This window comes from Lynx rufus, unplaced genomic scaffold (assembly GCF_022079265.1).
Source record: "Lynx rufus isolate CCGP_SWC_20201006 ecotype Redwood Valley unplaced genomic scaffold, mLynRuf1.p SCAF_7, whole genome shotgun sequence".
Lineage (NCBI taxonomy): Eukaryota > Metazoa > Chordata > Mammalia > Carnivora > Felidae > Lynx > Lynx rufus.
Window position 1 is genome coordinate 141,562,631 of NW_025814889.1, and position 21,752 is coordinate 141,584,382.

The 21,752-nt window shown below is 60.1% G+C and overlaps 2 protein-coding genes across 5 annotated transcripts in view; one reads left to right on the top strand and one right to left on the bottom strand.

Annotated features, from left to right (window-relative positions):
- Positions 1-15,039, top strand: SELENOO (selenoprotein O). Its single transcript, XM_047065096.1, has 9 exons — positions 1-581; positions 5,610-5,813; positions 7,156-7,336; positions 8,812-8,942; positions 9,326-9,606; positions 12,864-13,014; positions 13,927-14,112; positions 14,285-14,441; positions 14,544-15,039. The coding sequence occupies exons 1-9, from the start codon at positions 1-3 to the stop codon at positions 14,706-14,708; spliced, it is 2,037 nt and encodes a 678-aa protein (XP_046921052.1). The 3' UTR covers positions 14,709-15,039.
- Positions 13,413-21,752, bottom strand: part of TUBGCP6 (tubulin gamma complex associated protein 6) — a 25,263-nt gene continuing 16,923 nt past the window's right edge. Inside the window, exons 11-26 of one of the 4 annotated variants that reach the window (XR_006959713.1) lie at positions 21,326-21,407; positions 21,149-21,237; positions 20,951-21,066; positions 19,876-20,014; positions 19,485-19,553; positions 17,599-19,276; positions 17,369-17,427; positions 17,025-17,166; positions 16,769-16,937; positions 16,498-16,639; positions 16,195-16,389; positions 15,979-16,111; positions 15,695-15,908; positions 15,318-15,517; positions 13,806-15,220; positions 13,413-13,495 (exon numbers count right to left, since the gene is read on the bottom strand). Coding sequence is in view for 3 of the 4 variants with exons in the window: in XM_047065093.1 (XP_046921049.1) it covers positions 15,129-15,220; positions 15,318-15,517; positions 15,695-15,908; positions 15,979-16,111; positions 16,195-16,389; positions 16,498-16,639; positions 16,769-16,937; positions 17,025-17,166; positions 17,369-17,427; positions 17,599-19,276; positions 19,485-19,553; positions 19,876-20,014; positions 20,951-21,066; positions 21,149-21,237; positions 21,326-21,407 (3,519 nt within the window). In the remaining variant the exon portion in view is untranslated. Of the gene's footprint in view, positions 15,221-15,317; positions 15,518-15,694; positions 15,909-15,978; positions 16,112-16,194; positions 16,390-16,497; positions 16,640-16,768; positions 16,938-17,024; positions 17,167-17,368; positions 17,428-17,598; positions 19,277-19,484; positions 19,554-19,875; positions 20,015-20,950; positions 21,067-21,148; positions 21,238-21,325; positions 21,408-21,752 lie in introns of those variants that run through there. The other 3 variants (XM_047065093.1, XM_047065095.1, XM_047065094.1) reach the window with 3 other exon arrangements.

Here is a 21,752-nt window from a genome sequence, read left to right on the forward strand (position 1 = left end):
ATGGCCGCTCTCAGGGCAGCGCTCGGGGCTTTGCTCGCGGCAGCCCGTGTCCGGTCGCCGCCCCTGGGCCAGCGCCCGCCGCGCGCGCCCTGCTCCGCCTCGGCCGCCGCACGCGGCGCTGCCATGGAGCCGGCGCCCCGCTGGCTGGCGGGTCTGCGCTTCGACAACCGCGCCCTGCGCGCGCTGCCCGTGGAGACGCCGCCGCCCGGCCCCGAGGGCGCCCCGTCCGCGCCGCGGCCCGTGCCGGGGGCCTGCTTCAGCCGCGTGCGGCCCGCGCCGCTGCGCCAGCCGCGCCTCGTGGCGCTGTCGGAGCCCGCGCTGGCGCTGCTGGGCCTGGGCGCGCCGCCCGCCGACGCCGCCGCCCGCGAGGCGCGCGAGGCCGAGGTCGCGCTCTTCTTCAGCGGCAACGCGCTGCTGCCGGGCGCCGAGCCCGCCGCGCACTGCTACTGCGGCCACCAGTTTGGCCAGTTCGCGGGGCAGCTGGGCGACGGCGCCGCCATGTACCTGGGCGAGGTGTGCACGGCGGCCGGCGAGCGCTGGGAGCTGCAGCTCAAGGGCGCCGGCCCCACGCCCTTCTCCAGGTGGGCCCTTCTCCAGGTGGGCCGGGGCGGGTGGCTGGGGCCCGGAGGGGGCTGACCCCCGAAAGCGGCCCGCACGCCCTTCTCCAGGTGGGATGGGGCGGGGCCGGTGTGTGCAGCCCCACCGTTTTCCTCCCTAGTTGGGGGTGAGATGTAACTGGAAGTTTCACCTAGGGGCATAGGACATGAGAGGGGTCCGGCATCGTGGAGACTGGAACAGCTTGTGCAAAGGCCCTGAGATGAAAAGGAGAGGACAGGAGGAGGGGCAGTGGCCGCTGGGCCTCCTCCCCTGCTGAAGTGCTGCTGCCAAGTGCCCTTGTCCCCTCCGACCGGTATAGTGAGGGGATCCTGCCGCCTCTGATCGCAGAGCAACTGGCAGTTGCTCTTGTCCCGTTCTCATAAACGACACAAGGACTTTGGAATCAGTTCTGTGTGAGACACTCGCGTCCTCCCCACCTCCCCCCGCCCACCCCCGGCCTGGCCACGGTGCTCAGGGGAGGCGGGGCGATTTGTCAGCAGTCTGAAAGCTACTTGGGCAGTCTGCTTCCCTCCAACACTGGCATCCCAGATGCGGCCAGTGCCCTGGCAGGGACAAGAAAGACCTCCTCAGATCCCATTCCCCTAGTGGACATTCTCCCAAGCACAGGCTTCCAGGCACTTGTGGGCCAGAGCCTGCTCCAGATCCCAGCAGCCTGACCCAGCAGGGTGCTCTTGTAGCCGTCCTGCCTCTTCTGTACAGACAGTCTGTTCTGCTCTTTTCCGTCAAACGGTTCGTGCATTTAGTCCGTGTTTGTTAAATGGCTGAAAAAGTTATACCCAAGTCGTCGTTTTAGGTGCAGGGAAATCCTAAGGGCCTGTCTCCCCTCTGGCCACTTCCCTTTGCCCTCCCTCCAGGGACTGAATGCGCCCCTCCCGTCTCCCCGCAGCAGCTCCATCTCTGACCCACAGAATAACTGGTTTTTCCTCATCCCCCAGGCTCCAGACCTTTCTGTCTGTGAAGTCTGAGTTCAGCCTAGCGCCACCGCCACCCCCTGCAAACAACCCGCACCTGCTCAGGGTTGTCTGCACCAGTGGCTAACGGAAGTTTCTGCTCATTGGAATGGGTGCTTCTCACCCTAAGGCCTGTTCATTCTTTTGAGCACCTTTAAACTTTATGTATTCCTTTGTGGTCGTTTATTTTTGCCAGTTATAAAGACAAACCTTTTTGTGAGTGATCTGCTGTTGGAAGTTGCTTTTTATATTTGAAGACTTGAGTTTTAAGTCCCATGTTTTCAGACCTGAGGTCTGCTAACATATTTTTTTTTAACATTTGTTTATTTTTAGAGAGAGCGAGCGAGTGGGGGAGGGGCAGAGAGAGACAGGGAGACAGAATCCCAAGCAGACTCCACACTCAGCACAGAGCCTGACATGATCTGTGGGACAGATCCCACAAACTGTGAGATCGTGACCTGAGCTGAAATCAAGTCAGACACTTAACCAACTGAGTCACTCAGGTGCCCCTAGAATATTTTTTTTTTTAAAAGAAAGCAGTAATTCACCCTTTACTCAGGTTGGCACCCACCTACCCCACCCCACCCCTCCCTGTGTCCTGTGGTCCCCAGCTTCAGCAAGACTTGAGGCTAACGTCCAAAGTGGCTACGAGTGGCTTAAAGCCAGCTGCTGCTGGATACCCAGGTGTGGCTTTTGGGGGGTGGACAGGTGACTTCTCGCCTCTGCCTCCTGCATGCCATGGGGTTGGGATTTCAGGATATGCCTCTCCTGGCAGGTACAGAAGAGCTTTCCCTCAGTTGGGTCCATCCCAGCAGCTGCACTGGGAACTGACATGGGTGTACAGGAAAAGGGACTGTTGTCATGTGTCCTCTGGCTCTGTGGGTGCAGGACTGCTTTCCGAGGCCCTTTACCCTTGCTGTATAATCGTTCAATTCTGGCTTTTGCTTTGAGAACCCTGCCTTGAGCAAGAATACGGCTGCGTATTTTCAGGACCATTTCTATCAGATTCAGGATTAAATTGCGCTGTGCTAGCTTCCTACTGGATGTGAAATCTAACCGGATTAGAAGTAATTCCCAGGGCCAGGGAAGGGTGGAATGACATTTGAGGACAGGTTTCCTTGTCACAGGTCCTCACATAGACTAGAAGGAGGTGAGTGGAGTGCAGCTGTGAACCGAGGGTCACGCTGGCCAGAGGCCGACACAGTGAGCTCTGGGGTGACTGCCAGGTCTGGTTTCTAGAGATGTCACTTACACGAGGATGAGCCATAGGCAAGGTGAGGCAGGAGGCCTAGATGTGTCTAGTGGAGTCTTGAGCACCACGATCGTAACAATACGTGCAGAATAAGCATTTGACGAAAGCCAGCACCCATTCGTGACAAAAATTCGACAAACTAGGAAGAGAGGAACTTCCTCAAATTGATAAAGAATTTCTACAGAAAACCACAGCTACCATCTACTTGGTGAGGGCCTGGAAACTCTCCCACTAAGATCAGAAACAAGGGAAAGTTGTTTCCCCCACCATTGCCTTTCAGCATCATACTGGAAATCCTAGCTAACGCAGTAAGACAAGAAAAGGAAATTAAAGGCATACAGATGGAGATGGAAGAAATGAAACTGTCTCAGTTTGGGGATAAACATCCACAGAAAATCTCAAAGATGTGACCTAAATGAATAAGCAGTTACAGGAAGGTTGCAGGATCCGAAATTATACAAAAGTCAATCCCTTTACCGTATAAGCAATGAGCAATTTGAATTTGAAATTAAAAACAATACTATTTACCCTAGCACCTCTCAAAATGAAATAGGTATTAATCTAACAAAACATATACAAGATCTTTATAAGGAACATTATAAAATTGATAAAAGATGCCAAAAATAAAGAAATGGAAAGACATTCCATGTCCACGTACAGGAGGACTCACTATTGTCAAGGTGTCACTTGGTCCCAATTTGACTTCAGTACAATCCCAACAGAATCTCAGGTCATTCTGTAGATACTGGTGACAGGATTCTAAAGTTTGCACAGAGAGGCAAAAGACCTAGAATGACCGACATGACACGAAGAATGGCAAAACCAGAGTACCAGCACTACTGACGTCGAGCCTTACTGCAAAACCATAGGCATTAGGTAAATGCAGTGTCGGTGAAGGGATTGCTCAGTGGAGTAAGGACAGACCTCCCCCTCGGTACAGCCAGCTGATCCTTGACAAAGGGGCAAAGATCGTCATGCCAACAGATGGCACTGGGACAACTGAACACACACACAAAAGGTATCTAGACATGAACTTGCCACCTTTCGCAAAAGTAAACTCAGAGCAATCATAAACCTAAGTGCAAAAGTATAAAACTCCTAGAAGATAAAAAGCCCGGAGGACCTTGGGTTTGGACGTGACTTTTTAGATCTAACACCAAATACAAGATCCATGAAAGAAGTCATCGATGAGCCGGACTCCATTAAAGTTAAAACTTTTTTGCTCTGCAAAAACAAAACAAAACAACACCCCTTGTGCTCTGCAGTAGACAAAATCGAGAGTGAAAAGAAAAGCCACAGACGGGGGAAAATATTTGCAGAAGATGCATCTGATAAAGGAGTGTTGTCCGAAGTAGACCAAGAACTTCTTAAATTCAATCATAAGAAAACAAAACAACCTGGGCCCTTAAAATGGGCCAAAGACCTGAACAGACCTGACACCAAAGAGGAGACACAGATGGAAAGCAAGCTCCTTGAAGAGCCGCTTCACCTCTCGAGTTACCAGGGAAATGCAAATTCTCACGGCGACGAGATGCCTCCGCACACCTGCGGGGGGTGGGGGGGGAGGGGTGGGGGTGGGGGGCAGACCCGGGGCACCGACAGCACCAGGCGCCGGGAGGCCGTGTGGCAGCGGGAGCATGTGCTCCACCCCATTGCTGGTGGGTGCAAGGCGGTGCTGTTACCTCGTGGCCCAGCAGTCGTGCTCCTGCTGTTTACCCGAAAGACTGAGAGCCTGTGTCCACACAAAACCCTGCGCGTGGATGTTTGTAGCAGTTTTATTCAGACCTGCCAAAACCCGGAAGCAAGCAGCATGTCCTTCAGGAGGCAAAGGGACCGTGGCGCCTCCAGACGAGGGAATAGGACTCTGCACAGATGAGAAGCGAGCGCTCGGGCCGTGAGAAGACATGGAGGAGGACGACGAGAAAGGAGCCAGTCTGCGCTACGACTCTGGCTGCGAGCTTCCGAGGAAGGCGGAAGTACGGAGAGGAAGAAAAGATCACGAGTTCCAGGGGAGGGGTGAGCGGGTGGAGCACGAGGATGTTAGGGCGGCAGCGGTCTGTGTATGGTACCATAATAATGGGTCCACGTCGTCACCCATCTGTCCAAACCCCCACGGTACACAGCGCTGGGCGTGACCCCGTTTAAACGTGGACCTTGAGTGATGATGGCGCATCCAGGTAGACTTGCTAATGGTAACAAATGTCCCACCCGGTGGGGACGTTGACGGTAGAGGCCATGAGGGCAGCGGGGGGCCTGTCGTCGTTGCCGTGAGCCTGGAGCTGCTCTGATAAAGTCTTAATCATAATAGAGGCTTGGGGTAAAAAAGCAGTTCGGGCCCTCCAAGGCCGTCCGTCCATCCGTCCGAGGGACTCTGAGATCCCTCTTTTGTATGCGAACGATGCTGTCGTGCATTACCGTTACCGTAGGAGTGCTTTTGTAAAACGAATTCTTTGTAAGAACCAAGTTGCAGATGCACGGGGTGAGTGTGTGGCGCTTGGCTGCTTCCCGCTGGGGAGGCCCGAGGTGGCCCTCACCGTCCTCGGCATCGGTCTGGCCTCCGGCTACAGGCCGGCACTCGGTGCCTTGGCCGCCGGGTCTGGGGCGACGTTCGGGCCTCATCAGTGCCAGGTAGCATGTGTGATAGGGTTCTTGCGCAGTCACATTACAGCTGCCAGTGGGTGGTTTTTAGGAGGCCCTTGGAATGCTTTCAGTCCCTCCCATCTGCCGCCTGAACCTTGGTGTCGAGTGGACGCCTGCCTGATGGCACGATGACCTGTGTTTGATTTCAGACAGGCTGACGGCCGCAAAGTCCTGCGGTCGAGCATCCGAGAGTTCCTGTGCAGTGAGGCCATGTTCCACCTGGGCATCCCCACCACGCGGGCCGGGGCCTGCGTCACATCCCAGTCCACGGTTGTCCGCGACGTGTTCTATGATGGTAATCCAAAATATGAAAAGTGCACGGTTGTGTTGCGTATAGCTTCCACTTTTCTAAGGTAATGCCGGGGTCCCCTCGGGCTGTCTCAACGCTTGCTGTTGTCAGGCTGTAGGTCTGTGCTTAGACAGCGGGGAAGTCTGGTAGATGAAACGCCCCACGGTGACACGCCGTTTGGACCCCATCCCACGGCGGGTCCCTAGAACAGCGCCAGCGCACCGTCCAGGAGGTGGATGCTCTGCACCTGCGGGGACGGAGTCGCAGGTGCAAAAGGCCCTGGGCGTGTCTGGGCCGGGAACCCTGTCCCGCGTGCGGGTCACTGTGCCCCGCCCGCCCACACTCCCCGACCGGGCCCGTTCCCACCAGGCAACAGCCTGTGTAGCTGGAGGGAGGCTGCTGTGGGCGGGCCCCCCGAGGCAGCAGTGGGGGGGGGGGGCGGGGGGCGGTATAGAGCGGTTTATTTGGGAGTTCGTGAGAAGGAACTGCATCAAAGTCGCCAAGAAGACGGCCTCGTTTGTGTCACCGTGAACGCAGGCCGCTCCACACCTGACGAGCTCCGGTTGGCTGCGGCCATTCTCCACTCAGTTCATTAACCGGAACCCTCTCTGGTTCCCGTTCCTGACGCAAGCCTGTTTCTCCGTGACGTCACCGCGCTGTCTGGCGTCACACGCTCCATTCTGCTTACCTGAACCCACGCTTGTCAGGAAGTGGCTGTGGCATCTTAGGGCCCCCTCCTGGAGCCAGGCAGACCCCGTGTGTATCAGGGGCAACGGGGCCATTCCCCTGGTGCCTGCTGGCCCCACCCACGCCTACAGCTCAGAGTCCCTGGCTTTTCCTTTCATCCCCTGGGGACAGCGGAGCCGGGGCAGTGATCGGCCTCACCCCAGGAGACCCAGGGCTTCTTCCCGCAGAAGCACCAGACTGCGCTTTGCCGCGCGGCCGCCCTGTACCTGGCAGGAGGTCGGGCGGCATCCCTGGCCTCCACCCACCACCTCCCGGGGCTGATGCCAGACCTAAAAACCAAAAATGTCTCCAAACGGTGCCTCACACCCTCCGGGTGACAGCCAGTGGAGAGCCACTGCTGACCCTGCTTGTCACCCCACCACAGGATGCCCGTCACTGACGTGCTCCTTGACGCAGGGGGAGGGGCACAGAGCCCTCCTCGTGCCCGGAGTCAGCCCTGTGTTCCTGGGCCTCCCGCATGCACACCCGGGGCTGTGTGGGACTTGACCAGAGTCAGGCTGGTTCTGTGTCACTGGAAGATTAGTTCTGTTCTTGTTGGTTTTGTTTTAATCGGCGTGTTCTTCCCACGCTCCTAGGCGGGTATCTAGCAGCCAGACTTTTCTTCCCACGATGGGGCAGAGTCACGTTTAACCTGTTAAAAACTCGGGTCTTCCCTCCAGGTTTGGATCCTTTGAGATTTTTAAGTCTGCAGATGAGCACACAGGGCGCGAGGGCCCCAGTGTGGGGAGGAATGACATTCGAGTACAGATGCTGGACTATGTGATCGGCACGTTTTATCCCGAGATCCAGGCCGCTCACGCCGACAACAGCGTGCAAAGGAATGCGGCCTTCTTCCGGGAGGTAGGTGTGGCGGTGCCCTGGCCCCGGCCCTACCTGCTGCTGAGGACCCGGTCTACTTGGCTGGTGGACAGAGGTTCTCACTTGGTGTCCCTGCCCCTGTCAGTCACTCCCCTGTCCCAAACCCAGTCACCACTTGTTGGCTTTGAGCAGGACCGACTTCTTGGAAACCCTCCGTCAAGGTCAGGGGTCCTGGGACAAACCAAGGATCATTTTGTTTCAGTGGCACTGGCGTGTGCCCATGTGCCCCCGCCGAGCCCCGCAGGACAAGTGTGAAGGGAATGACCCCAATGCGCTGGGTACCCAGCCACGCACACCTTGTCTGACCCAGTCCCTCGGTTTGATGGAGGTGCTGACCCCGCGGCTTGCGTCTGCGCCTCCCCTCCCCCCAAGGGCCATCAGGCGTGGCTTCCGTGCAGAGGTCACCCATGACGCTGAGAATGTGGCCGCGGCACTCCATCAGCTGACCCGGCTCAGGGCCCGCAGTGTCAGCGAGGGGGTGAAGGAGAAGGCAGGTTGAGCACGGCTTCCGTGAGGAGTGCCAAGCAGGTGTCTGTGGGGCCTCGTCCTGCCTGACCCTGGCCACTCTCTTGACCTGTTTTAGCCACGCTCTGGTTCTTGCCTTCTTCTGTGGGCAAGCGCCCGGGCTGTGGGCTGCCGGGAGGTGTCTCGGGGTTCCGCTCGCAGCCGTGATGGGTGACGGGGCAGGTGTGTCTGGGGCCAGTGCCTGCGGGTGCTGGCCGGGCACCCTCGAGGCCGCACGGGGGTCGGGGGCACAGGGGGGCCGCATGGGCAGTGGATGGGGCCGCGTGAATGGCCCGCTGGCAGCCCACTGGGCCGCGGCGGGTAGGTCATTGGCCTCCTTGTCCGGCAGCTCGAAGGACGAGATGGGGCCCTGGGCACAGCAGCCTGGACCAAGGGCAGGATTTGTCTGCTCGCGTGCGGACTTCCTCATGTCCATGCCATTGTCCTCCTGGGCCCGAGTCGCGGGGATATCGAGGTTCCCTGACATTTTTGGTTTCTTTTTTTTTTTTCAACGTTTATTTTATTTTTGGGACAGAGGGAGACAGAGCATGAACGGGGGAGGGGCAGAGAGAGAGGGAGACACAGAATCGGAAACAGGCTCCAGGCTCCGAGCCATCAGCCCAGAGCCTGACGCGGGGCTCGAACTCACGGACCGTGAGATCGTGACCTGGCTGAAGTCGGACGCTTAACCGACTGCGCCACCCAGGCGCCCCACATTTTTGGTTTCTTGGGTAAAAGCCACGATCAGGGAGTATGCGAAAGAGGGAGGTGGCGAACGTGGGGTTGGAGCCTCCACACACAACTGCTCATCCGAGATGCCTTTTCCTCCGCACGCATTCCGTCCTGTCCTCCCCACACGTGTCAGCGGGGAGGCCAGAGGACAGGCCCTGCGGGAATCGGGGCGGGAAAGAAGGGGTGGGGGCAGGGGGCAACCCGCGCCTGTTGTGCTGCAGGTGACCCGTCGCACGGCCCGGATGGTGGCCGAGTGGCAGTGTGTGGGCTTCTGCCACGGCGTGCTCAACACGGACAACATGAGCATCGTGGGGCTCACCATCGACTACGGGCCCTTTGGGTTCCTGGACAGGTGAGTGGCCCGGGGCAGCAAGTGGGCGCCGACAGTGCAGGGACCGCTGGGGAGAGGCCTGCGGGTATATGCATCTGCTCTGGACATTTTGTCCAGCATTTAGTTGTTGGACATACCTGGCTGGCCATTCCCAGAGGAAGACGTCCCCTGGAAGGTTCTGAGCAGAGAAGCGTTTTAAAAGGGCGCCTCCACTCCCAGATCGGGAGTGGGCTGAAGGGGCCAGGGCGGGAGCAGGTGGTGAGCAGGGGGGATGCACCCGGCCAGAGGGGTCCGGCCGGGGCAGGGGCAGGGGCAGGGGAGTGGTGGCCACACAGGCACGGCCTTTGGGCACCCCCGGGGGTTCCGCATCGTCCCCTTGATGGCTCTCTCACCCTGTGTGGCAGGTACGACCCTGACCACGTGTGCAATGCCTCGGACAACGCCGGGCGCTACGCATACAGCAAGCAGCCCGAAGTGTGCAAATGGAACCTGCAGAAGCTGGTTGAGGCCCTGGAGCCCGAGCTGCCCCGCGAGCTGGGTGAGGCCATCCTGGCGGAGGAGTTTGACGCCGAGTTCCGCCGGCACTATCTGCAGAAGATGCGCAGGAAGCTGGGCCTCGTGCACGCCGAACTGGAGGACGATGGAGTGCTGGTGGCCAAGCTCCTGGAGACCATGCACCTGACCGGTGAGTGTGGCCAGGCGAGTGCGCCACGGGGGGGGGGCCTGGCCTTTTCATTTGGGTGAAATAATACAGCGCGTAAGACGTACCGCGTCAGCCATTAAGTGAGCAGGTCGGGGCACCAAGCACGTTCACTGTGGCGCAGCCAGTGTCTCCAGACTCTTCAGTGTGCGAAGCGGACACCCTGTCCCCGTTGCACTCTCACCCCCATCTGCCTCCCCAGCCCCTGGCGCCCCCGTTCTGCCTTCTGTCTGTGGATCTGACTCCTCCAGGGACCTCACGTGAAAGGGGTCCACACGGGATTCGTCCTCGTGTGCTGGCTTCCTCCACCGAGCGGCGTCCCCAAGGCTCATCTGTGGTGGGGCAGCGGGTATCGGGATTCTGTTCCCTTGCAAGCTGAGTGGTACCTCGTGGTGTGCAGGGACCACGCTTTGTTCCCCGGTTATGGACTGATGCACACTTGTTTTCACCCTTGGGCTGCTGAGGAAAACGCTGCCGTGGAAACACACATACCAGTAGGCGTGTGAGTCCCTGTTCTCAGTTCTGGGGCTGCACCTCCAGGCGGAGTTGCTGGATCCCGTGTGGACCTAACCAGACTGCTCTGGCTGGAGCTTCTGGTACCATGTTGACCGGAAGTGGTCCAGTGGGTGTTCCCTTGTTCCTGCCCTCAGGGGAGTGCTCTCTGTCTTTCACTGTTAAGTATGAGGCTGCCTGTGGCTTTTTTAGATACGGCTTTTATGAAATTGAGGGTTTCCTTCTATTCCTAGTTTGGAGTATTTTTACCATTTTGCATCAGTTGAGATGAACACATGGGGGAAGCTCCTCCCTTCGCACCCCGTCTTAGTCAAGTCAAACCGCCGTAATAAACCACACAGACTGGGCAGCTTACCCAGCAGACCTCAATCTGTCACAGTTCTGGAGGCTGGAGGTCGGAGATCGGGGTGCAGCGTGGCCAGGTTGCTGGGGTGGGGCTCCTTCCAGGGCAGAGAACAGAGAGGCAGCGAGGGCTGGTGGCTCTTCTGCTGAGGGCGCAGACCCCATCAGGAGGGCCCCAGTCGACATTTGTACAGGAGGTTGGTCTGCGGTAGCTTTGGCTTCAATATCTAGGCATGCTGCTCTCATAAAATGAGTTAGGAAATGTTCTGTCCTGTCCTGTTTTTCAGAAGAGTTGGAGGACTGGTGATAATTCTCTGATATTTGGTAGAACTTACCAGTGAGGTCCTAACGTTTTCTTTGTTGTGAGGGTTTTGATTCCTGATTCCGTTTCCTTGCTTGTTACAAGACTACTCAGATTTTCCATTTCTTCGGAATCTGTTGTGGCAGATTGTGTTTCTGAGAATTTGCTGATTACCTCTGCGTCATCTAATTTATCAGCATGCAGTTGTTCACTCTTCTCAGAGTCTTTCATTTCTGTATAATCAACACTCCTGGCCCCATTTTCATTTCTGGTTTTAGCTGAACGTGTCTCTTTTTGTCAGTAGCTAAAAGTTTGTCAGTCTTGCTGATCCTTTCAAAGAACCAACTCTTGGTTTCATTGGTTTTTGTTCTCTATTTCATTTACCTCTGCTCTAACCTTTCTTTCTTTCTGCCAGCTTTGGTCTTATTTTGTTCTTCTAATCCCTCAGGTATAACATGAAGTTATTGAGATTTTTTTTTTGAGATGACTTGTTAACACTATTAGTTGCAGGTGTACAACATGATTCACTCTTTGTACACACTGCAAAATGATCACTACCGTAAGTGTAGTTAACATCCATCACCACACAATTGCAAATTTACTTTTCTCTTGCGATTGAGATTTGTTCTTTTAACAGGTATTTAGCATCATAAATTTCCCTCTGACCACTGCTTTTGTGGCATCCTGTAAATTTCAGTATGCTGTGTTTTTATTTTCCTGCCTCTAAGTATTTCCTAATTTTCCTTGTGATTTGTTTTTATTTTTTGGACCCACTGGTTAATTTTGACATTATTTGTGAATTTGCCAGCTTTCCTTCGTTAGTGATTTCTGTCTTCATCCCACTGTGGTTGGAAGAGATACGTCTTTTTAAACATATTAAGACTTACGTTGTATGGCTGAACATGTGATCTGCCCTGGAGATTGTCCCGTGTGTACCTGAGAAGATTGGACGGAGTTCTGTTGAGGTCTGATGCAGTAGCGTGACAAGCATTCAAGTTCCCCATGTCCCTGTTGGTCTGCGGTCCAGACATCCCATCCATTATCCAAAGTGGGCTGCTAAATCCTCCAGCTCTTAGAGAACCATTCTGTTTCTTGTTACGTTTTACAGAGGTTTGCTTTGTAAGTTTTGGTGCTCGTTTGGCACATACACTTATAAAAATCTTTCTGATGAACTGTTTTACCAGTATATAAGGAAAACCATGGTCATTTACCGATTTCTTACTGAAAGTCTACTTGTCTGACTCAACCAGTTGAAAGTATCTTATGGACAGGGTGTAGTTTTGTTTTAATTTGAGAGTCTGCATGAGAGACAGCAGGGGAGGAGCAAAAAGAGGGAGACAGAATCCCAAGCCGGCTCAGTGCTGTCAGCACAGAGCCCGACACGGGGCTCGCACCCACAAACTGTGAGATCATGACCTGAGTCCGAAACAAGAGACACTTCACTGAGCCCCCCAGCCGCTCCTGTAGTTGTCTTTTTAAAAATCCATCCTGCCAGTCTTTTTTTTTTTTAAGCTAGAGCAGCAGTTCATGGAGGACACCAGTGTGGAGGGGTGGGCGGGACAGCACAGGAGAGGCCGTCTGCTGATCCGTTTACTTTTAAAGTCATTACCCATGAGGACTTCTGCCGCTTTATTGTTTTCTGTCCCTCATCTCCTCCATTTCTGCTTCTGTGTTTCGTTTATTGTCCTGGTTCCCTTCTCATTTCCTTCTGTGTGTATTTTTAGGATGTTTTCCTAGTGTTTCAACAACTCGGGGTGAGGACTCTGAGTATCTGTTGTGTGTTGAGCCCTGTTTGTTCTGAAGTGTTTCAGGGGCTTCTCCTTGACGCCCCGTGGCTCCTTTAGTAGGCTGGGGGGCTTGTGAGCACAGCAACAGTGGCCAGGGATGACCTTGGTGCCTTTGCCGTACTGACCTCAGAGTGGTGGCCAAGCTGGGTGGCAGGTGTGTGGGGATGAGGAGGAGTCTGGAGAGCAGGGGTCGGGAGCCCTCGGACCCGACCCTGACGAGGCTGCCCGGCGTCGTGGGCGCTGGTGCAGGAGGCGAGGGCCAGGCCTCCACCTGCACCCTGAGCGCTGGCGTGTTGCAGGTGCCGACTTCACAAACACCTTCCACTTGCTGAGCTCCTTCCCAGTTGGGCCAGAGCCCCAGGGCATGCCCGAGTTCCTGGATGCGCTGACCGCACAGTGTGCCTCCCTGGAAGAGCTGAAGCTCGCCTTCCGACCCCAGATGGATCCCCGGTGGGTACCCAGGTCTCCCTTCCTTGGAACGGGCTTCCAGAAGGAGAGGACCATTCAGAACAGAGCATGTTGGGATGTTGGGGAGAGCTAGCTAGGGCACCTGGGGAAGTGGGCGGGCCCCCACATCTGCGGCGCTGAGGCCCACTGGTCAGAGGGAAGGGCGGCAATGCTGCCACCGCACAGGGAGGCCAGTGGCACAGGCTGGAGGGGGCAGCTTCCCGGAATGGCTCTCGTCTGCCCAGGAAGGACTCCATGGGCCCTCGGGTATCACCAGCCAGGCCACGCTTTCCTGCACCATCTCCCCTGGAGGAGCACACGGTGTCCTGAGGGTGCAGCCCATGCTCCGAGTAAGACGTGGGAAGCATGGTTTCCGGGTTTTGATAAACAAGCCAACAGACTGTGGTTCGAGAGAATTTAGTGCAGCGCTGTGGTGAGTGGCTGCTGGCTGCCAGGACGCACAGGGAGGACCGGCTAGCAGGGCCTACGGAACACAAAGCCAGCGTGACTGGGGAAGGGGGTGTCAGTGCTGTCCCTGCTCGCCGGGCCCTCGAGGACCCAGCCTTGTGGTCACTGTGGAGAAGCAGCCAGCAGTGACCTTCCCCTGGGGGAAGTCACTGTGGGGTCGGGACACAGGCAGGGGCCAAGCAGCAGGGAGAAGTCAGCCTGCAGCACCCGCCCCTCGGGGTGCACTCGTTCCACGACACGGAAGGGCTGTCGCAGAGCAGGGGTGGACGGCTGCCTCGCCCGTCGGCCCGGGTCACCCCCCCCCGCCCCCCCCCACACACACACACCGGGGCTGTCGGCGGTGGCACAGCAGAGCCGCTGAAGCCACCGCCACCTCCTCCGTGCCCAGACAGCCATCTTCCGGGTGCCCGGTGGTCGGGACGTGCCTCACGCTGCCCCTCTGCACAGGCAGCTCTCCATGATGCTGATGCTGGCGCAGTCGAACCCTCAGCTCTTCGCGCTCATCGGCACCCGAGCCAACGTCACCAAGGAGCTGGAGCGCGTGGAGCAGCAGTCGCGGCTGGAGCAGCTGAGCTCGGCTGGGCTTCTGAGCAGGAACAGGAGCCACTGGGCCGACTGGCTCCAGGAGTACAGGTGAGGCCGGCCCTGCCGTCCGGGGCCGGTGAGGCTCCGGGTCGGGGCGCTGACCGCCCGCGTCACCGTCTCCCCGTGACGTGGCTGCGGACGACTCCCCACGCAGGGAGCCGAGCCCGGGAGATGTGGGAGGGGGTATCTGCTGGGAAGATGAACTTGGATGTGATTCCAGAGCCCGGCTGGAGAAGGACAGGGAGGGCGCCGGCGACAGTGACACCTGGCAGGCCGAGCGCCTGCGCGTCATGCGTGCTAACAACCCCAAGTACGTCCTGCGGAACTACATCGCACAGAATGCCATCGAGGCTGCCGAGAACGGAGACTTCTCAGAGGCGAGCAGACACCTGCCCCTCCTTCGTCCCTGGGTCCGGCAGCAGGGGCTGGGTGAGGAGGGACGGGCAGGCCCTAAAACCCCTCTTCTTGCTCTTCTCCAGGTGCGGCGGGTGCTGAAGCTCCTGGAGGCCCCCTACCACAGGGAAGGCGAGGCCGCCGAGGTCCCGGAGGCCGAGGGGGCCGGCGGGGCACACAGCGGGGGACACTCCTACGGCAGCAAGCCCCCGCTGTGGGCGGCAGAACTGTGTGTGACGTGATCCTCGTAACTGCCTCGGAGGCCTCCACACGTGGAGCCCCCGAGGCCTCGAGCCCCACTGAGTCCTTGAGGCGGTGGGCACCCAGCGGGCAACCCCACGCCCCGTCTCTCCATGACGGCCGAGACGTCCAGTCAGGACCTGACCCGTCTCTGTCTGACACAGACTCAGCAGCCCCGCCCCACGCTCAGTGCGCTCCCCATAAAAGCCGCTTGGTGCAAGGACAGGAGGTGCGAGGACAGGAGCTCAGCAGTGGGAAGCAGGCCCAGGTGGGCAGAGCGGCCCCAGCCCCCTACCTACCGGGCAGACACGGTCCCCAAATAAACCAGCAGCTTCCCTGGCCCGTCTCTGTGTGGTCACTGCACCCTGACCCGCCCTCCCGGGAAGGCCAGGTGCCGGCGGGGGGAGGGGGGGGGCACCTGTGTCGTGGCCTCAGGCATCCTGGTAGTAGCTATTGAAGTTGATGCGCAGCAGGAAGTCCTCCAGGTGGGGCTGGTAGCCGCGGTTCACCAGCTTGGTCACCACTGGTGGTGGAAGGAGCAGGGGAAACGGCTCAGCCAGGCCCCCCGGTAGCTCCTGCCCTGCGGCCCCCAAGCCCACCCGGCCCTAGGGGACAGTCACCTTTGAAGAGGAAATGGGAGTAGTACTTGAAGGTGCTGTAGGACTGCTGCATGAGGGCAAAGTTGGGGTGCTCGGCACCCCGTGGGCCGCCAGCCGGGACCCAGGGCTGGGAGATGAGCTGGCTGCGGAACTTGAGGACCAGGCTGAAGATGCTATGGATGACATTCATGACAGGTGCAGCCTTCTCGGTCAGCAGGCCCCTGGGGAGACAGGCGGCTTTTGGGGTGGGGGGGCAGCCAGTGGGAGACAGTCCCCTGGGGAGACAGGCAGCTGCGGGGGGGGGGGGGGGGGGGACAGCCAGTGGGAGACAGGTGGCTGCTGGGGGGCGGGGAACCCTACCACCACCACCACGGCCCGAGGCACCAGGAGCAGCTCACCTGAAGACGGCCTTGTGCAGGTACTCTGCGTGCGCACGCTGGATCTCCTCGAGGTCGCCCACCCCGGCCAGCCGGGCCCGGAACTCACACCAGGTGACGTGCAGTATCTGGTTGGCGATGTAGCCCTGCGTGACCTTCACGAAGTGCTGCATCTCGTGCTTGAAGAGCTGCAGCTGGCGGAACTGCACGGAGCCGGCCGCGCGGCTCACCAGGGCTGTGGGAGGGCGGAGGGGTCAGCCGGGGCCGCGGGCCAGGGGCGGGCGAGGGCTCCGGCCGGGCCTCACCTGCGCGCTTGAGGTGGAAGCAGATGTCCTTGAGCGTCCACATCATCAGCTTCAGCTGCAGCAAGAAGGAGAAGATGCCGCTGTACCTGCTCAGGCAGCTCTCGGTGACCACGATGTTGAGGGGCCAGTCCACCTGCGGGCGAGGGGGGTGGGGGTGGCTCAGCGTGCCCCTGCAGCCCAGCCCCCTCCCCGCCCACTGGGCCACGCCTTGCTGACCTTGTACCTGAGCTCCAGGCAGTTCAGCACGTCCGGGGCGTTGGGGGCAAACGCCTCGGGCAGGAACTTGAGGGCAAAGGAGAGGTTGGCGGCATGCGGGGTGTCCCCGTGCAGGCTGTACTGCAGGGCCTTGCTCAGCACCGAGTTGAGCACCAGCGGGTTGAGGAGCTCCCCCGGCGTCTGCCCCGCCCCCAGCTGAGGCAGGAGAGGGCACACGCGTCCGCGTCCGGAGGGAGTCCCGGCACCACCGCCCTCCCCCCCCACCCCACCCCCGCCCCCACCCGCCCCTGGCCCAGGGGTCACCTTCTCAAACAGCAGGTCGCTGAGGGACTGGGCAAACTCTCCATCCTCCATGAGCAGGAAGTGCCGCAGGGCCTCAAAGTGCGCCTCCAGGCCGAGCTCCACGAAGTAGTAGTCCACCGCAGCCTTGTTCACCAAGGAGACGCTGGCGGGCGGGAGGGCGGGGCCTAGAGTCAGGGGCGGGGCGGGGCCATCTGGGGACAGGGTGCCTAGGGGCCGGGGCGGGGCCACGGCTCAGGTGCAGGACGAGGCTTTCCGTAGGGAGGGCACTCACTGCGCGGCCAGCGGGGCCGTGATGGAGTGCTTCATGAGCACGGGCAGCGGCAGCAGCTCACTGAGCTCCACCGCTGTCTCATCTGCATCCGACCGGACCCGGGGTTCCTCGGGGAGGGAGAAGGCCCGCGGAAGCCCGTGGTGTAGCAGGTGGGCGACAGGAGGCTCTGCTGCAGGACGGCACGCTGCTGTCAAGCCGCGAGGCCAGTCCGGCCGGGCTTCCGCCTACCCACCTGCCCACGTGGCTGGCCACTCACACATGGCCTCGTAGCTGTCCGGGTATTGCTCCAGGCGGTACTGCTCCGCCAGGCCCGTCAGGTAGGCCTGCTCCTGGCCCCAGCGCTGGGCCGCAGCCTCCTCCTCACCAAGGCCAGGGCTGCTCCCGGTGGCCACGCCTTCCTAGAACGACCAGGACTCAAGGAACCCGCCCCTTCCTTGTACGGAAGAGGAAAGAAAGGGGGAGGGGGTTTCCCCAACATGCTGCCCCATGCCGGAAGGCCAAAGCCCTCACTGCCCATGCCAGGCTGGGGGGAGTGGGGGCGGGTAGAGGCAGCACGGCTTACTCCCCTGACCCTTGACCCCCAACCATGTCTGCCCTGACCTGTGAGCTTGAAGGGTGGCTTGGAGAGAGGTCCTCAGTGTCCCCACTTCTCCCTGGTCCTGAGCAACACAAGTTGGGCACGAGGGAGTATCAGGGTCAAGTGCCTCCTACAAGGTGGCTCCCCCCGAGTCCCCAGGGCCGCAGACTTCTTGCCCTTCCTCCTTGCCCCAAACCCCTCTTGGGCCCACAGGTGCCACCCATGATAGGACAGCTGTGGGGGCCCCACTGACCTGGCTCCTCAGGGATACCGTCTCCCAGAGCCCCAGATGCAGCCACTGCAGACAGCGAAGCCTGGTCACTCGCCTCCCCACTGCCGGAGCTGACCACGTGACTACACGAACCATCTGAGGCCCTGTCTGCAGGCCGCCGTGGCTCATGGCCCCCAACAGGGCTCTGTGCTCCCAGGCTGAGGCCTGACTGGGACTCATGGTCAGTGGGGTTCTGGTAGGGCGCAGGTGTATCTGGCTGGTCCTCCCCAGAGAGTGCACCCAGCACCACACGGGACTGAGACACATGTCCGTGGACGTTCCATCGTGGTCGGGAGGGGGCCACGTCGCACACATTCTCTCCCACCTTGATGCTGGCGTCAGACACGTGTCCGTGGACGTTCCATCGTGGTCGGGAGGGGGCCACGTCGCACACATTCTCTCCCACCTTGATGCTGGCGTCAGACACGTGTCCGTGGACGTTCCATCGTGGTCGGGAGGGGGCCACGTCGCACACATTCTCTCCCACCTTGATGCTGGCGTCAGACACGTGTCCGTGGACGTTCCATCGAGGTCGGGAGGGGGCCACGTCACACACATTCTCTCCCACCTTGATGCTGGCGTCAGACACGTGTCCGTGGACGTTCCATCGTGGTCGGGAGGGGGCCACGTCGCACACATTCTCTCCCACCTTGATGCTGGCGTCAGACACGTGTCCGTGGACGTTCCATCGAGGTCGGGAGGGGGCCACGTCGCACACATTCTCTCCCACCTTGATGCTGGCGTCAGACACGTGTCCGTGGACGTTCCATCGAGGTCGGGAGGGGGCCACGTCGCACACATTCTCTCCCACCTTGATGCTGGCGTCAGACACGTGTCCGTGGACGTTCCATCGAGGTCGGGAGGGGGCCACGTCGCACACATTCTCTCCCACCTTGATGCTGGCGTCAGACACGTGTCCGTGGACGTTCCATCGTGGTCGGGAGGGGGCCACGTCGCACACATTCTCTCCCACCTTGATGCTGGCATCAGACACGTGTCCGTGGACGTTCCACTGTGGTCGCGAGGGAGCCATCCCAGAAGCATAACCCCCTGTGGGAATGCTGCCCCCTGGCACATGCCCAAGGAGCTGCCCCATGGCCTGGCTACTCCCTTCCTGGGAGGATCTGAGTCTAGGGGGGCGTGAGTGAGGCACAGCCATCGGCCCATCTGGGACACATGTGTTCTCCAGCTGCATGAGACTGTCCCCCCACAACTGCTGCCCCTCATTACTCGAGCCACCTCCTACAGTCTGGAGAGACGCTGGGGAAGCCAAGGTGACCACAGCCGGCCTCAGGATAGTTCTGAAATCATACTCCTGTGGCCCAGAGGGCTCTGTGCCCGCCACTTCAGACACGGCAGAGGGAGGCAGGTCTGAGCCGATGGTCTGCAGCGCCTCCTCCAGGATGGGGGCCACACCAGCGTCTTCGGCCTCTCCAGCCTCCCGGGCTGTGGGCAGGAAGTCTTGGATACCGAGGCCCTCGGAAAATGGCCCCGGCCTGTCCACCCGCTCTGGCTGCGGGCCACAGACCGCCGCCACCAGAGGCCGGGGGAGCCGCGGTGTCTGGGCGCCCGGGCAATCATAAGCAGCCACGTGCCGCCCTGCATACCCAGAGTCACAGGTGCTGCCTCCGGCTAAGTGCTCGGGGCCTGGAGACGAAGCCTGAAACAGAAGTGGGTGTTGGTCCCTCCAGTCATCCGGCTCCGTCCCCCGAGCTCAGTTCTGCAAGCAGCACCAGAGCTCACCAGGTGGGGAAGTGTCGGGATGAGCCAGGCCCAGCACCCACTGGGCCCCCAGGGCAGCACACGCCGGGGCATCCAGCTCACGGGGCCCCCTGCTGCACCCCCGACGCCTGCCCCCAGCCCCTCACCTGGGAGTGTGCACCAGGGAGGACGGCCGGGGCCTCCAAGGACTTCTCGCACACGTCCTTCAGCATCTCCTGAAATTCAACCACCGGGGTGGGCATCCAGCCCGCTCAAGTCGACCCCGAGCCTCAGCGCCCTCACCCACCGCCCACCACCCCCGTGGCGCGGAGACGAGAAGAGGCTCGTGCCGCACTCTCTCGCAGCCCGGGCCTCCAGGGAGCCACGGCCCCGTCTGTGTCGTCTGAGGGCAGGACGCTCACGTTCCAGTCTTGGCACCTCTGAGCAACGGATGCGAGTTACCGCCCCTCCCCCAGAACACAGGCCTGTGTGCCACCTCCGGGGCTCCGAGTCCCCCAAAGCCCAGGGGAGGGGCTCCATCGGAAACCACAGGGACACCTGAGTGCGCTTCTCATCTTCTACGAGGAAACGCAGCCGCGCGCCTGCCAGCCTGTGCCTCTGGATCTTCCACAGCGCCTTCTGCTCTCGACGAGCCGCTTCTGCAGACAACTTGCTGTAATGGTCCACCAGCGCCTGCCTGAAGCCACGCCCAGAGATGCCGCCACAGTCACCCGGTGCTGTCCGGCTGGTGCCCGGGAGGCTAGGCTGGCTCACGGCAGAGGCCCTCGGCGGACAGTCTGCACGGCCGGCAACCTCCCGGGCCAGCAGCCGCTCCCTCCGGCACCCCCACGGCCCCCGTGGGGGCCTCGCCGGGCAGGTCTTTCTGCCCAGAAGACTGGGAGCCCGGGGGGGGGGGGGGGGCAGGCCCCCGCCAGGGCTCAGCAGATGACTGCCGAACAAATGCCAGAATGAGCCCTATGCAGCCGCAGCCGGAAGCAAAAGGCCGGCAGGGGGCCCGGGGGGTGGAAATGAGCCCTACGAGGCCCGAAGCTAAAGGACAGGCAGGGGGCCTGGGCTGCCAGGCCTCTCTTCCTGAGCTGCACAAAAGGTGCCTTCCCAATCTGCCGGTGCCAAATGCAGAGAACTCGGGACAAATCGAGAGGTACACAGCAGCAAAGCCCAAAGCTACCACGTCGCTCCTGGGGATCTGGGCCCTCTCACCACAAGCACCCGGGTTCAGACCTGGGCTGGCTCATTCCCACCTGGCGGCCCCAGACCAGGGGCACAGCCTTTCTGCTACAAACGGGAGAACAACATCCAGCCACCCACCCACCCACACACACCAGGGTCCAGGCGCACACGCAGACGCATGCTCCATCACCAGTATCCCAGGTCAGGACCCGAGACAGACGACAAGCAGCAAGTGACAGTGCCCCACAGAGGTGCCGCTGGGAGACACCAGGGACACAGGGGAGGGCAGGACAAGTTAATGGCACCAAAGCAAGATAAGCAGTCAGTTCAGGGGGACGTTCTGCGTCCAGACTCCTGCTCTCCCTACCTGGGAGATCTTCAAAGGAAAGAGAAGACCATCGCGAGACCACCCCAGGAGGATCAGCCCGTGGCGGCCACCCACCTCGCCTTCCTCTCCAGCTGCTCCTCCAGGGCCCTCAGCCTCCTCTCCCTGTCACGGAGCTCTCGGGCATAGCCGAAGTCGCCGTCCGGGTCCTCCTGCCTGGCCGCCCGGCGCCTCTGCACACAGGACCCACACGCGGTCTTGCTGGTCACAGCCAGACTCCGTGGGCCCACACCCACGCCGGGCCCCCCGAACTACCTCCTGGTCCCTCACAAACTGCTCCTTCAGCCGCTGGAACTGCTCTCGCTTCCGGGCATCCAAGGCCATGCGTTCAGACGTCTGCCGGTCTAGTGGAGATGGGAGAGGCGGTGTTACCCGCAGCGGGGACGGGGGGTGGTGACAGAACCGCAGGGGGAGGCCCCGAACCCCACGCACCACTGAGCGCTCGCAGGACCCTGGATGCTGCCTCCCGGGCCTGGACGATCAATTCTTGTTTGGCGATTTCCATTCGTAATTCCTGAAAAGAGCCATCTGTAAACACCACATCCTAACTCCCTACCTCCTCCCTCCAGGCCAGCCTGGGGGTGGGGGCTGCGCACACCCAGGCCGGCCCCTCCAGCCATGAAGGCGCCCCACCCTGCACAGCAACAAGGCGAGGTAGTCTACGCACGCTCAGAGCAACCCAGGGCCGAGACCCAGGGCCAAGACCCCAGGCCTGTGTGTGCCCACCCCGGAGGGCTCCCTGACAGGGAAGGAGGGCCAGCCCCCTCCCCTCCTCCAGCTCTACCCCCCTCCCCCTCTACTTGCTCTCTCAGGTCTGCCCACCCCACCACCCTCCCGTATCTCCCTGTGGCCACCAGAT